Here is a 14,291-nt window from a genome sequence, read left to right on the forward strand (position 1 = left end):
GCCCGATTTACACCCCCCGCCCAATTTATACACCCGCCCGATTTATACACCCGCACGATTTAAACACCTGCCCGATTTACACACCCGCCCGATTTACACCCCCCACACGATTTACACACCCACCCGATTTACACCCCCTGCCCAATTTACACACCCGCCCGATTTACACCCCGCACGATTTACACGTCTGCCTGATTTACACACCCACCCGATTATACACCCACCCGATTTACACACTCGCCCGATTTATTCACCCGTCCGATTTATATACTCGCCCGATTGACACACCTGCCTGATTTACACACCCATGGTCCGATTTACACACCCACCCGATTTACACACTCAGCCCAGTTTACACCCACCGCCCGATTTACACTACGCCCGATTTACACCCCCCACCCGATTTACATACCAACCCGATTTGTACACCCGCCCGATTTATACACTCACCCGATTGACACACCTGCCTGATTTACAAACCCACTATCCGATTTACACCCCCAGCCCAGTTTACACCCCGCCTGATTTACACCCCCTGCCCGATTTACACCCCCGCCCGATTTACACCCCCTGCCCGATTTACCCCCCCCCGATTTACACCCCCCGCCCGATTTATACACCTGCCCGATTGACACACCCGCCCGATTGACACACCCACCTTCCGATTTACACACACACACAATTTACACACCCCGCCGATTTATACACCCCCCGCCGATTTACTCCCCGACGATTTACACACCCTGCCCGATTTACACACCCCGCCCGATTTACAGTCCTGCCCGATTTACACCACCCGCCGATTTACACATCCCGTCCTATTTACCCCCTGCTGATTTACTCCCCGCCAATTTACACCCGCTGTCTGATTTAATCCCTGCCCTATTTACCCCCTGCCGATTTACACAGCCCGCCCTATTTACCCCCTGCCGATTTACACAGCCCGCCTTATTTACTCTCTGCCGATTTATTCTGCCTGATTTGATGATCTTTTTTCAAAATCCTTTCAGCTGTCATTCCCAACTTCGGGCTCACCAACCCAAGGAGCACCACTTTGAACGGTGCAACCTTACTCACCAGGAGTAATGCAATAAGATGTCCATATAATGCAAGGAATCTGAGTGTATCTATTTTCATTGCCTTTGCCTGGTGTTAACATAGGAACAGGAATAGGCCATTCAGCCCCTTGAGCCTGGTCCGCCATTCAATGAGATCATGGCCGATATGTACCTTAACTCCATCTACCCTAAATACCATTGTCTAACAGAGGTTGATAACGCTCTCAAAATGGGCTCTGTAGCCTTGCCTGCCCGTTTACACTGTTAATGCGATTGACTCCATTTTGAAAGGGGCCTGTCACTGGCCCCATTTAATAGGGAAATCAGGATTCTGTTATGTAATTAGGGATGAGAAAATTAATATTGTACAAGATGTGCTTCTTACATCGGATAGAAAGGTTTGGTGATTTTATTTACTCAAGACTCATTCACTAGTCTGATAGCAAGTCTGATAGCAAAATTCATGCCAACTTATCATCAACTTATTTCTTGAAACCACCGGAAGAGTTTTACATTATCTGAGTGAGAGAAATAGAAACTAGTCCTGGTATATTTTGTTTTGTAGGCTGGCAACGGAATAGGCTCAAAACCCAATGATGTTCTGGACGTCTTAACCCAGTACAGGGGGCTGTCCTTCAGGTACAATGCACTGTGTTTAAAAAAAAAAGTCCTACAGAGAACTTGGCTTGAGCAGCATCATTGGAAATCCAGAAACATGGGATTCCTTTGCAGCAAAGCGAGTTCTGAGTATTCCCAAATGTTGCTCGGGTTCCAGTTGAATTTGCAATCTCCAAAAATTAAAAATAAATATTGTAATCAGATTTCCTTGTCGGAAGTTGCGTCTGATTTTTAGATCTCCCAACCTTGGATAATCCAGACAAAAACTCTGCAATCATTTTAAGAGGCAATTAGATGGTGTGAGGGAGGAAACATAGAAACATAGAAACATAGAAAATAGGTGCAGGAGCAGGCCATTCAGCCCTTCTAGCCTGCACCGCCATTCAATGAGTTCATGGCTGAACATGAAACTTCAGTACCCCCTTCCTGCTTTCTCGCCATAACCCTTGATCCCCCGAGTAGTAAGGACTTCATCTAACTCCCTTTTGAATATATTTAGTGAATTGGCCTCAACTACTTTCTGTGGTAGAGAATTCCACAGGTTCACCACTCTCTGGGTGAAGAAGTTTCTCCTCATCTCGGTCCTAAATGGCTTACCCCTTACCCTCAGACTGTGACCCCTGTTTCTGGACTTCACCAACATTGGGAACATTCTTCCTGCATCTAACCTGTCTAAACCCGTCAGAATTTTAAACGTTTCTACGAGGTACCCTCTCATTCTTCTGAACTCCAGTGAATACAAGCCTAGTTGATCCAGTCTTTCTTGATAGGTCAGTCCCGCCATCCCGGGAATCAGTCTGGTGAATTCTCGGTTTCGATGGAAATATGAGCTGGATGGGTCGAATGGCTTCCGCTGTACCTATACTTTCACTATAGAGTTTTGCTCAACAGGTCAGCACCCTTTACTCTTGGTTTATAAGTGAGGAGTACAACCAAAAGCTCAGGGGGTAATTTTGACTTTGTGCGATTGTGCAAAACAGGCGAGTTCGGCAGCCTCTTTTACATCTCTATGGATTTTTATTTCCATTGACCGTGGGGAGAGATATAAAGCAGGTGGCCAATTCAACTAGTTTGAACCTGGGATGAGAGGGCTCCTCTATGAGGAGAGATTGAGTCAAATGGGTCTATGTTATCTGGAGTTTAGGTGATCTCATTGAAACGTATAAAATTCTTAGGGGGCTTGACAGGGTAGATATTGAGAGGTGTTTCTCCTGGCTGGAGTGTCTCTATCCCAGCGGGCTGTGGATGTTCAGCTGTTGAATATATTCAAAAGTGAGATCAATAGCGTTTTGGGAACTAAGGGAATCAAGGCGGGAAAGTGGAGTTGATGTAGATGATCATCCATGAATGGCGGAGCAAGTCGAGAGGTTGTATGGTCAACTCCTGCTCCTATTTCTTATGTCCTTATGTTCACCCATTTTACACTATCGCACAAAGTCAAAATCTACCCCAAAGTGTCCAACTTGGATGAAATTCTCCGACCTGCCCAATTCATCTGCACTGAGCCCTTTCACTCATCTCTTTCTCTCCATGTATTATACAGGAGGCTAATCCCTCTGGTCTCTCTGTAAATACACTTCTGATGATTTCTTCAGTTTGCTATGTTCTAAAAGGAAGACTGGGAAATTTACTGAGAGACGGTCCTGCTCCGCCAATAGTTACATCGTCGGGAGTGGGACGGTAACCCAAGTTACCCATGTAAATGGTGTTTCCGACGTATTTCCGACAGAGTAACCCCAGCAGAGCGGGTGCAACTCCCAGGATTTTCCCAGCCAAAGTGTGACAATTTTGCTGTGAATTCCAAACAGAGGAAGTTTTCACAAACCTGATTACAATGTTGCACAGCATAGTGAGCAGTGGTGTTCATATCCCAGAGGGGCCAATACAAGTCTGCCTTTTACTCACAAGGCAAAGGCTGAGAGTCCTGGGCACTGCATTGTGCTGTAAAGGCCTTACATGGAATTAAATGAAAATGACCCTGCATTCCTTTATAAATCTGTGCTTGTTATCAGATTTTTTTAAAAACATGCTTACAGTTCACGTCTGTTCTGTAGACAGCAGCAAGTGTGTTCTGTGGGTAGCACTCTCTCACCTCTTAGTCAGAAAGTTGTTGGTTCAGTTCCCACTCCGGGACTTGAGCACGTGATCCAAGCTAACACTGCACTGCAATATTGAGGGTGTGCAGTACTGTCAGAGGTGCCATCCTTCTGATGAGACATTAAACCGAGGTCTCATCTGTCTGTGCAGTTGAGCATAAAAGCTCCCATAAAAGATTGTTCAAAGAAGAGCAGGGTTACCTGACCAACATTCCTCCCTCAGCTTGTTCGTTAGTTTTAGCATAATTATGGATAGGGACAAAGCAAAAACAGGAACATGGGTTCTAAATTGTGGGAAAGCCAATTTTACTAGGCTAAAAAGTGATTTGGCAAAAGTGGACTGGAACCAGTTATTTGAAGGTAAATCAATGCCAGAGCAGTGGGAGGCATTCAAGAGGGAAGTATTTGGAATTCAGGGTAAACATGTTCCCACAAAGACAAAGGGTAGAACTGTCAATGCAGAGCCCCTGGAATGACAAGGTGCATACAGAGTAAGATAAGACAAAAAAGGGAAACCTACATCAGATATCATGAGCTCAATACTGTAGAAATCCTAGAAGAGTATTGAAAGTGTAGGGGTGAAGTTAAGAAGGAAATTAGGAAAGCAAAAAGAGGGCATGAAACAATACAGGCAAGCAGAATCAAAGAAAACCCAAAGATGTTTTACAATTACATAAAGAGCAAGAGGATAACAAAGGAAAGAGTAGGGCCTATTAGGGACCAAAATGCTGATGTGTGTGTGTGTGGAGGGGGAGGATGTGGGTAAGGTACTAAATTAATACTTTGCGGCTGTCTTCACAAAAGATGGGTCGATGTCAACGTTGAAGTTCAGCAGAAAGATAGTTAAATATTGAAAGGGATAAACATAGTAAGAGAGGAAGTTTTAAGGGGCCTAGCATCCTTGAAAGTAGATAAATTGGCAAGACCGGATGAAATATATCCGAGGTTACTAAAAGAAGCAAGAGAGGAAATTGCGGAGGCTCTGACCATCATTTTTCAATCCTCCCTGGCTGCAGGAGTTGTGCCAGAGGATTGGAGAACTGCTAACATTGTAACAGTGTTTAAAAAGGGAGTAAGGAATAAATCGAGTAATTACAGGCCAGTTAGATTAACCTCGGTGGTGGGCAAATTACTGCAATCAATTCTGAGGGACAGTATAAATCTTCATTTAGAAAATCACAGATTAATCAAGGACAGTCAGCATGGATTTGTTAAGGGAAAGTCATGTTTGACTATCTTGATTGAGTTTTTTGAGGAGATAACAAGGAGGGTCGATGAGGACAGTGCTTTTGATATAGTTTATATGGATTTAGCAAGGCTTTTGACAAGGTCCCACATGGTAGGCTGATCAAAAAATTAAAAGCCCATGGGATCCAAGGGAGAGTGGCAAATTGGATCCAAAATTGTCTCAGTAGCAGGAAGCAAAGGGTAATGGTTAAAGGGAGTTTTTGTGACTGGAAGGCGGCTGTTTCCAGTGGGCTCAGTACTTGGCCCCTTACTTTTTATACAACAACAACAACAAATTGTATTTATATAGTGCCTTTATCATAGTAAAATGCCCTAAGGTGCTTCACAGGAACGTTATAAGACAAAACAAATAAATTTGACACTGAGCCACATAAGAAGAAATTATGGCAGATGACCAAAAGCTTGATCTAAGAGGTAGGTTTCAAGGAGCATCTTGACGGAGGAAAGAGAGCAGAGAGATTTAGGGAGGGAATTCCAGAGCTTAGGGCCCAGGCAGCTGAAGGTACAGGCAGTTATAATCAAGAGGGCAGAATTTGAGGAGCGCAGATATCTCACAGGCAGGGGCGGGGTGGCGGGTGTTGTGAGGCCGAAGTAGATTACAGAGATAGGGAGGGGCGAGGCCATGGAGGGATTTGTAAACAAGGATGAGAATTTTGAAATCGAGGCGTTGCTTCACCGGAAGCCAATGCAGGTCAGCGAGCACAGGGGTGATGGGTGAATGGGACTTGGTGTGAGTTAGGACAGGGGCTGACGAGTTTTGGATGACCTCAAATTTATGTAGGGTAAAATGTGGGAGGCCAGCCAGGAGTGTGTTGGTGTAGTCGAGCCTAGAGGTAACAAAGGCATAGATGAGGGTTTCAGCAACAGATGAGCTGAGGCAGGGGCGGAGACAGGGAATGTTACAGAGGTGGAAATAGGCGGTTTTAGTTATGGCGCGGATATGTGGGCAGAAGCTCATTTCAGGGTCAAATATGACACCAAGGTTGCGAACAGTCTGGTTCAGCCTCAGGCAGATGCTAGGGCGAGGAATGGAGTCGGTGGCTAGGGAACGCAGTTTGTGGCGGGTACCAAAGACAATGGCTTCGGTCTTCCCAATATTTAATTGGAGAGCATTTCTGCTAATTTACTTTTTACTTTTTGTATATATTAATGATTTAGACTTAAATGTAGGGAGTATGATAAAGAAATTTGCAGATGATATAAAAACTGGCCGTGTGGTTGATAGTGAGGAGGAAAGTTCTAGACTACAGGAAGATATCGATGAACAGGTCAGTTGGGCAGAAAAGTGACAAATGGAATTCAATCCAGAAAAGTGTGAGGTAATGCATTTGGGTAGGGACAACAAGGCATGGGAATACACAATAAATGGGAGGATACTTAGATGTGTGGAGAAACAGAGGGACCTTGGAGTATATGTCCACAGATCCTTAAAGGTAGGAGGACAGGTCGATAAGGTAGTATACGGAATGCTTTCCTTTATTAGCCGAGGCATAGAATACAAGAGCAGGGAAGTTATGCTAGCAGTGTATACAACATTAGTTAGGCACAGCTTGAGTACTGCGTGCAGTTCTGGTTACCACATTACAGGAAGGATGTGATTGCACTAGAAAGGGTGCAGAGGACATTCACGAGGATGTTGCCAGAACTGGAAAACTTTAGCTATGAGGAAAGATTGGATAGGCTGGGGTTGTTTTCCTTGGAACAGAGAAGGCCGAGGGGAGATTTAATTGAGATGTAAGAAATTTTGAGGGGCCGAGATAGAGTTTAGGAAAGACCTATTTCCTTTAGCAGAGGGATCAATAAGCAGGGGGCATAGATTTAAAGTAATTGGTAGAAGGATCAGAGTGGAGATGAGAAAACATTTCTTCAGCCAGTGGGAGTCTGGAACTGACCGCCTGAAAGGGTGGCCGAGGCAGAAACCCTCATCACATTTAAAAGATACTTGGATGTGCACTTAAAGAGCTGTAACCTACAGGGCTATTGGACCTAGTGTTGGAAGGTGGGATTAAGCTGGGTAACTCTTCTTTGACCGGCACAGACATGATGGGCCAAATTGCCTCCTTCTGTGTCGTAATTTTCTATGATTCCATGATTCTATTCACCCTATTCCTGTTTGTATGTGAAGTGCTTTGAGACATTCCATGGAGAGATGTTTCAAGGCATCATATAAGTGGATTATAAATGGATTTGTATTTGTGTTTTTATGTGAGTGAAGTGAAAATAAATTTGCTTTAACTTAAAGGTAGAAAGATAATTTTAAACTTATCTTAAAATGATCTGAGAAAATTATTCCGAGGACTTGTTTTATTATTTTGTTAACAGCATTGGAGGAGATGAATCGTTAAGAAGCACCACGACTCTGCCAAGTAAGGACATCAGAAGAATGTAGCATTTTATTTTGATCAATTTTTGAATATTTGGAAATGTTCCCACAGGATAACTTTTAAAAGTCAAACGTTACCCAACACTAGTTGGAACGAGTAAAAAGCAAATTTAGGACTGATAATCAAGCAGTTTTTTTTCACATAAAGACCGGTCAACACATGGCATGGACCTCTGGGTAGTCTAGTGGAATCAAACACCTTGGAATTATTTACGAAACAATTAGATACCACATTGTGGGGACTGTAAGATTTTTCTGAATAGATGGCTGAATGAAATAGTCCTCGGTGTTGATTTTAACTGTTCCCACCGGGCGGGGGGGGTGGAGGAAGAGCTGGACAGCAGCGTGTCGAATACCCGTTTTACACCCTGCCCAATCCTGTATCATCCTGCTGAATCAACCCTTTAACATGTTTCCATTTAATGTATGCTCCTATTGCTTGTTTTTGCTCACAAAATGTTTATCACCTCACACTTCTCGACATTAACTTTCATCTGCCACATGACCTTTGTGTCCTCTGAAGCCATTTACAGTTTTTGCTGTTTGCCAAACCCCAAACTTTAGCGTCATCAACAAATTTAAATTTACTTATAGATATCACACGTGGGGAGGGGGGGTGGGGGGGGGGGGCGCGGGAGGGGAGGAAATTATTTTGAAAAAGATTTTAAAAATTAGTTAAGTTCTATACTGTTTGAAGTGCCATTTTATGGAAGAAAATGATAGTCTAAGCAGAATTTTGTTTTGAGTGTTTAATAGAAGCGGTACGGTAAAAATTTCCGCTTGGATTGCTCCTGTTCTCCCGTTGTAACTTCAGCCATTTTGCCATTTTTCCAGCCTTTTTGCCGAAGCTCTGTTGAGAAATCAGGAGAACCCCCATGAAAATTTTTACTCCCATCGAGACCTTCAAGTCAAGCCTCTCTATCTGCCGGAACTTTCAAGGCCATGCTCTTAGTTAGGGAAACTCGGTTATCGGCTGGAGATGTATCTTATAGGTTCACCAGAATCCGATTTAAATAGCAGAAGGATCTTGGACACAAAGAGTGATTGAGATGTGGAATAGATGTCTGGGTAGTGAAGGAATAATTTAAGCAACTGTTGGATGCGGTGATGGGGGCGTGAGGTGAACTGTAGGTTCATTCTGGATAGTTGAGCTAGGATGGGCCGAATGGGCTTCTTCATCCATATTTGTCTTGTGATCCCTGATGGTAACATACATCAGAAGACCATCCATCAATAAACATTGCTGATTGTTAACTTTTCTTTGAACTTGATGACAGGTTTCTATAGCGGCCAGAACCTTTCCCGATAATATCTCCCAGTATTGTTTCCTCAGATATTTTTCGTCAATTTAACCCTTCATTAACCGGATTTTCGACTGGAAAGGGAAATTCTGAGAATCCAAATACGTTCCTGAATCAAGCTGTCCCTGGAGCCTTGGCCAGGTATGTGCTTGAGATCTATTCCCATGACTATTATAGCTATGGGGCAGGGTTTTAAACTGGAATTGCACCACTTCCTCGATGTAACTTGAGCGGAATGGAGAGCAAGATGCTTCAGGAGTCATTCTGCTCATTCCCCATTTGCCCCTCCCATTTCTGGCATTTCCTACTGCAAGTGACATCAGGTGTATAATATACTTGCCCAAATATGGACGGGCGTATATAATGAGGTACAAATGGTGGGAATAGGTCACATGAATCCTGCTATTCGTGCTTTAGCAAAGCTGGGCACAAGAAACACTGGGGTGTTCCTGAAATCCAGCGTTGGCACAGGCAGTGGGTGCTAGGAGGGCATGATGTAAAGATTTTAAATGCCATATGCAATCCATCGCAGGTTATTGTGATTTTATTATTTTTTTTAAATCATAAGTCCTTGGGACAGATAGAAGCCACCAGTCTTGCTATAACGCAGCAGGACTTTAAGCCTCCATGTTCAAAGAGAGCAAAAAGGGAAAACTGAAAGAGAAATATTCTAATTTATCAAATGCATTTTTTCCCCTCCGCCAATGACTAGAGATCTCCCAGGTCAAGTGAGAAGATTAGTGGACATCATGAAAAATAATTCGGTAAGATTTGCTTAATAATAAATCTTTGTCTTCTGAATCTTTAATCCAAATTTGAAGGCCTCACTGGTGAATGGGGCCTTCCACTTATACTTGATAGTCAAATCCAACAGCAGCTGTTCTTACCCATGATCCTCAGTATAAATGAGGCTGCCACATGTTCCAATGATGCGGCTAAACCTGGATGAATCACTAGATTATCAGCAATTGGACTACCTTCTGATGAGTGTTTTGAGGGATCAAACTGGCGAATTCTCAACAAGCGATCTCAACTCTCTACTTATTAAACTATCAGGGAGTAAAAAGCCACAAAACTATGAGACTGGACCCCCTCTACATTTCATTGGACTGTCTGGGATTGCACTGGCCCATCACAACTGTGAGACTGCTTATCCCTTCATCTCGCTGAGTTGCCTATGACTGGAGGGCTATACACTCACCTCAAGAAGCTGCATTAACTTATGCACAATGCAGACAGTGCAGTGTGGGAGCGCTCGGCTGGGTCACATTGAATTCCATTGTAGATTGCACATGTCCTGTTGGCCTCACAATGAGGGGAATTTCACTGGAGCTGTGCATGGATAGACTGCGCGTCAGAGAATCGCGCTACAGTGTCGTAGTCCTATTCCTGGTTCTCGTTCTGTTTGAGGGCATTCCCCTGCTTGGAACGTAGGATCAGTGAACTTATCTTACGGTATCATTTGAGATTAGCTCCTGCGATAGGAATGACTGGAAAACCGATGGTGTTTCTCTCTTTCTTTTCTAGAAAATTGATTTTCAGAATGACTGGAAGATGATCAACTTGTTTATTGGAGGAAATGATGTGTGCAATTACTGCACCGATTCGGTAACTAAGTCATTGTATCTGTGTGAGGGCCAGAATGGCACATAGAGCCATAGGGGGGTTATTTTAACCTAATTGGTCGGCAGGAAGCCCACGGGATCCCGGGATAGGTAGCGATCGCATGGAAGGAGAGAAGGCGGTGGGGATGTTTGATCACGGGGCGGTTGGCCAATCGCACAGAGGGAGTGATCCTATGGAGGGAACGATTGTGGTGGAAGATTTGCTTGAGCGGCTGGGGGAAGCACTCCTGCTGCTCCTGGCTCACAAGCATTGCTGGCAAAGCACTTACCTGCTGGGATACCCGAACCCTGGGATGCCTGGCCCGCAGCCATTAAATTGAAATGCTTCCCAAAATCTGAGGAATGGAACCTCATTTAAATATTGCAGAACATAGAACATAAGAAATAGGAGCAGGAGTCGATCACGGACCTGCCTCTCCAGCGCGCATTACTCGGACACCCCAAACCCGCCGGAGTTCAATCAGAAGTAGGCACATTCACGGTGGATTGGGGTCAGGTTTCACATTGTTACCGATTTAACCCCTCCCTCTCCCCAACCCTCTCCCGCCCATCGTGCGGGTGTTAAAATCCCATCCAATGTGCGTTATGTAGAAGATGGTGCTGTGTCAGAGTGGGGGCTATGTTCTGCCAGTGTACATCTGGCATTTGAGCGTGGGGAAGGTGGAGTGCGGATTTTTAACATTTGCCGTTCAATCCTTGCCTGAGTTATGGGCATCGAGCATCGGATAATCTGGTGAGCACCTAGGATGCCCAATTTCCACCTGATTCAGTTTTCAGACACGACCTGCCAACCGACTCAGGGTAGGAGCCGGCCGATTTCCCATCATCCCCGGTGTCGGCGAGCTGCAACGAAGAGACCAGCAACATATAAATGAGGCCCCAGAGCCGATGTAGCTCGGGCCGTAAGCCAACGGGCAGAGACATCACTCCACCGACTTTGCGGCCGTTTTGGGTGCAGGTCGAAACTCCTTGGCCCACGTTTCCAGGTGATTGTTGGTTTCTGGGCTCTTATATTTATAGATTACTGAGCTTGTCTAACCTGTTTTCTGTGTTCTTCTTCTTCTTAGGCATATTATTCTGCTATAAACTTTGCGAAGCAAATTGAAGAAGCGCTGGATATCCTCCACAAAGTGGTAGGTTTACAATAAGTCAGTGTCTCTGACTTCTCTACTCATTGGATTCTACCCAACCTTTCTCTGTATCGATAGTGATTTTTAAAAAAATGTTGGTGCTAATGTCTTTTGGGGTAGAATCATGTTATGGTTAAAATAATTTTCAAAAAATATTGTTTGGATTGTGAAGGTGCACAATCAGCTGGGTACAGCTATCTGGTGACTTTGGTGATGAGAGTATAATGAACTGAGCAACATGTCAGTCATTCCTATTACAGCAGCCTCACATTTTGGTGACTCCAGGGTTGAAACTCCTGGACTAGGAGAGGGTCAATCCAGGTGGAAGAACCTAAATCTGCCACATTTCCCCCACTGTAAAGCTCTTCCCTAAATTCCTGTTGGGGAGTGGGCAGGTGAGTCTTTGGCACACAACCGCAGCCAGCTTTGGCGGCATGTCTGAGGGCATTCCCGGGACTACTCCGGAAATTCTGGTCAGCTCAACCTCATTAGGCCCAGTAGAAGCCATGCCCACTGAGAGCAGGCTTGGTTCCAAAATGGGCCCTTAAGAAGGCCTCAAACATTGGAATGAGGAAAGATAACGGACGCGCTTATATGTACTGCTAAAATGGCCGCCTTGTCTCTGATTGGCTCTCCATTATCACATGACCTATTGCTGATTGGTCCCCTTGGAGGATAAGCCACTCCCTGAAGTTTCTCTGGAATGTGTAACTGGAACTGCCCAGCCCAAGTTCTGACTGACTAAGCAAATTGTAATTCGATCCATTTTGACTTCAGTAGCCAGAGAGGACAGATCTCGAACAACCCAGCAAAAGCCACTAAGTTCCAATCGCAGTCCCTTACCCCAGCGCAAGTGTATCCCTACCCCAGCCAAAGTCGCTTACCCCAGCACAAGTGTATCCCTACCCCAGCCAAAGTCGCTTACCTCAGTGCAAGTGCATGACCTTACCCCCCCGCCCCACCATAGTTGGGGCATTGTGTGTGGGTCATGGATTGTTAACAGATTTATTGGGTATGTAGTGAATAGTGACAGTGTCGTGACTTCTGGATTTCATCCACTCCATCGATGTCCCTTGTAACACACGCACTGTGCTTTCTGAGAAATTGGGTGTGGGTGTAAAGGGGGTTGGAAGAACGTGATCTGTCTTCCCTGAGTTCCCTCTCTCCCCTCTCCCGCTTCCCCTCTCCCCCCCCCCACCCCTGTGTCTCTCTCTCTCCCTCTCCTCCTCTCTCCTCCGCTGCCCTCAGGCTCTCTCCCGACTGACCGCAAGCTCTCTCCCCACTGACCGCAGGCTCTCTCCCCACTGACCGCAGGCTCTCTCCCCACTGACCGCAGGCTCTCTCCCCACTGACCGCAGGCTCTCTCCCCACTGACCGCAGGCTCTCTCCCCACTGCCCGCAAGCTCTCTCCCCACTGACCGCAGGCTCTCTCCCCACTGACCGCAGGCTCTCTCCCCACTGACCGCAGGCTCTCTCCCCACTGCCCGCAAGCTCTCTCCCCACTGACCGCAGGCTCTCTCCCCACTGACCGCAGGCTCTCTCCCCACTGCCCGCAAGCTCTCTCCCCACTGACCGCAGGCTCTCTCCACACTGCCCGCAAGCTCTCTCCCCACTGACCGCAGGCTCTCTCCCCACTGACCGCAGGCTCTCTCCCCACTGACCGCAGGCTCTCTCCCCACTGACCTCAGGTTCTCTCCCCACTGACCGCAGGCTCTCTCCCCACTGACTGCAGGCTCTCTCCCCACTGACCGCAGGCTCTCTCCCCACTGACCGCAGGCTCTCTCCCCACTGACCGCAGGCTCTGTCCCCACTGACCGCAGGCTCTGTCCCCACTGACCGCAGGCTCTGTCCCCACTGACCGCAGGCTCTGTCCCCACTGACCGCAGGCTCTCTCCCCACTGACCGCAGGCTCTCTCCCCACTGACTGCAGGCTCTCTCCCCACTGCCCACAGGCTCTCTCCCCACTGACCGCAGGCTCTCTCCCCACTGCCCTCAGGCTCTCTCCCCACTGACCGCAGGCTCTCTCCCCACTGCCCTCAGGCTCTCTCCCCACTGACCGCAGGCTCTCTCCCCACTGACCGCAGGCTCTCTCTCCACTGACCGCAGGCTCTCTCCCCACTGACCGCAGGCTCTCTCCCCACTGCCCTCAGGCTCTCTCCCCACTGACCGCAGGCTCTGTCCCCGCCGCCCGCAGGCTCTCTCCCCACTGACCACAGGCTCTCTCCCCACTGACCGCAGGCTCTCTCCCCACTGCCCTCAGGCTCTCTCCCCACTGACCGCAGGCTCTGTCCCCGCCGCCCGCAGGCTCTCTCCCCACTGACCGCAGGCTCTCTCCCCACTGACCGCAGGCTCTCTCCCCACTGCCCTCAGGCTCTCTCCCCACTGCCCTCAGGCTCTCTCCCCACTGACCGCAGGCTCTCTCCCCACTGACCGCAGGCTCTCTCCCCACTGACCGCAGGCTCTGTCCCCGCCGCCCGCAAGCTCTCTCCCCACTGCCCTCAGGCTCTCTCCCCACTGCCCGCAGGCTCTCTCCCCACTGCCCACAGGCTCTCTCCCCACTGACCGCAGGCTCTCTCCCCACTGCCCTCAGGCTCTCTCCCCACTGCCCTCAGGCTCTCTCCCCACTGACCGCAGGCTCTCTCCCCACTGACCGCAGGCTCTCTCCCCACTGACCGCAGGCTCTCTCCCCACTGCCCTCAGGCTCTCTCCCCACTGCCCTCAGGCTCCCTCCCCACTGCCCTCAGGCTCTCTCCCCACTGACCGCAGGCTCTCTCCCCACTGACCGCAGGCTCTCTCCCCACTGCCCTCAGGCTCTCTCCCCACTGACCGCAG

At 47.5% G+C, this 14,291-nt stretch overlaps 1 protein-coding gene across 1 annotated transcript in view; it reads left to right on the plus strand.

Annotated features, from left to right (window-relative positions):
* Nucleotides 1–14,291, plus strand: part of plb1 (phospholipase B1) — a 326,472-nt gene that overhangs the window by 201,132 nt on the left and 111,049 nt on the right. The window contains exons 37-42 of the mRNA XM_070884250.1: nucleotides 1,624–1,697; nucleotides 7,343–7,386; nucleotides 8,737–8,845; nucleotides 9,417–9,468; nucleotides 10,232–10,312; nucleotides 11,397–11,462. Of these exons, the coding sequence (XP_070740351.1) occupies nucleotides 1,624–1,697; nucleotides 7,343–7,386; nucleotides 8,737–8,845; nucleotides 9,417–9,468; nucleotides 10,232–10,312; nucleotides 11,397–11,462 (426 nt within the window). The remainder of the gene's footprint in view (nucleotides 1–1,623; nucleotides 1,698–7,342; nucleotides 7,387–8,736; nucleotides 8,846–9,416; nucleotides 9,469–10,231; nucleotides 10,313–11,396; nucleotides 11,463–14,291) is intronic.

Source organism: Pristiophorus japonicus, chromosome 7, assembly GCF_044704955.1.
Source record: "Pristiophorus japonicus isolate sPriJap1 chromosome 7, sPriJap1.hap1, whole genome shotgun sequence".
NCBI lineage: Eukaryota > Metazoa > Chordata > Chondrichthyes > Pristiophoridae > Pristiophorus > Pristiophorus japonicus.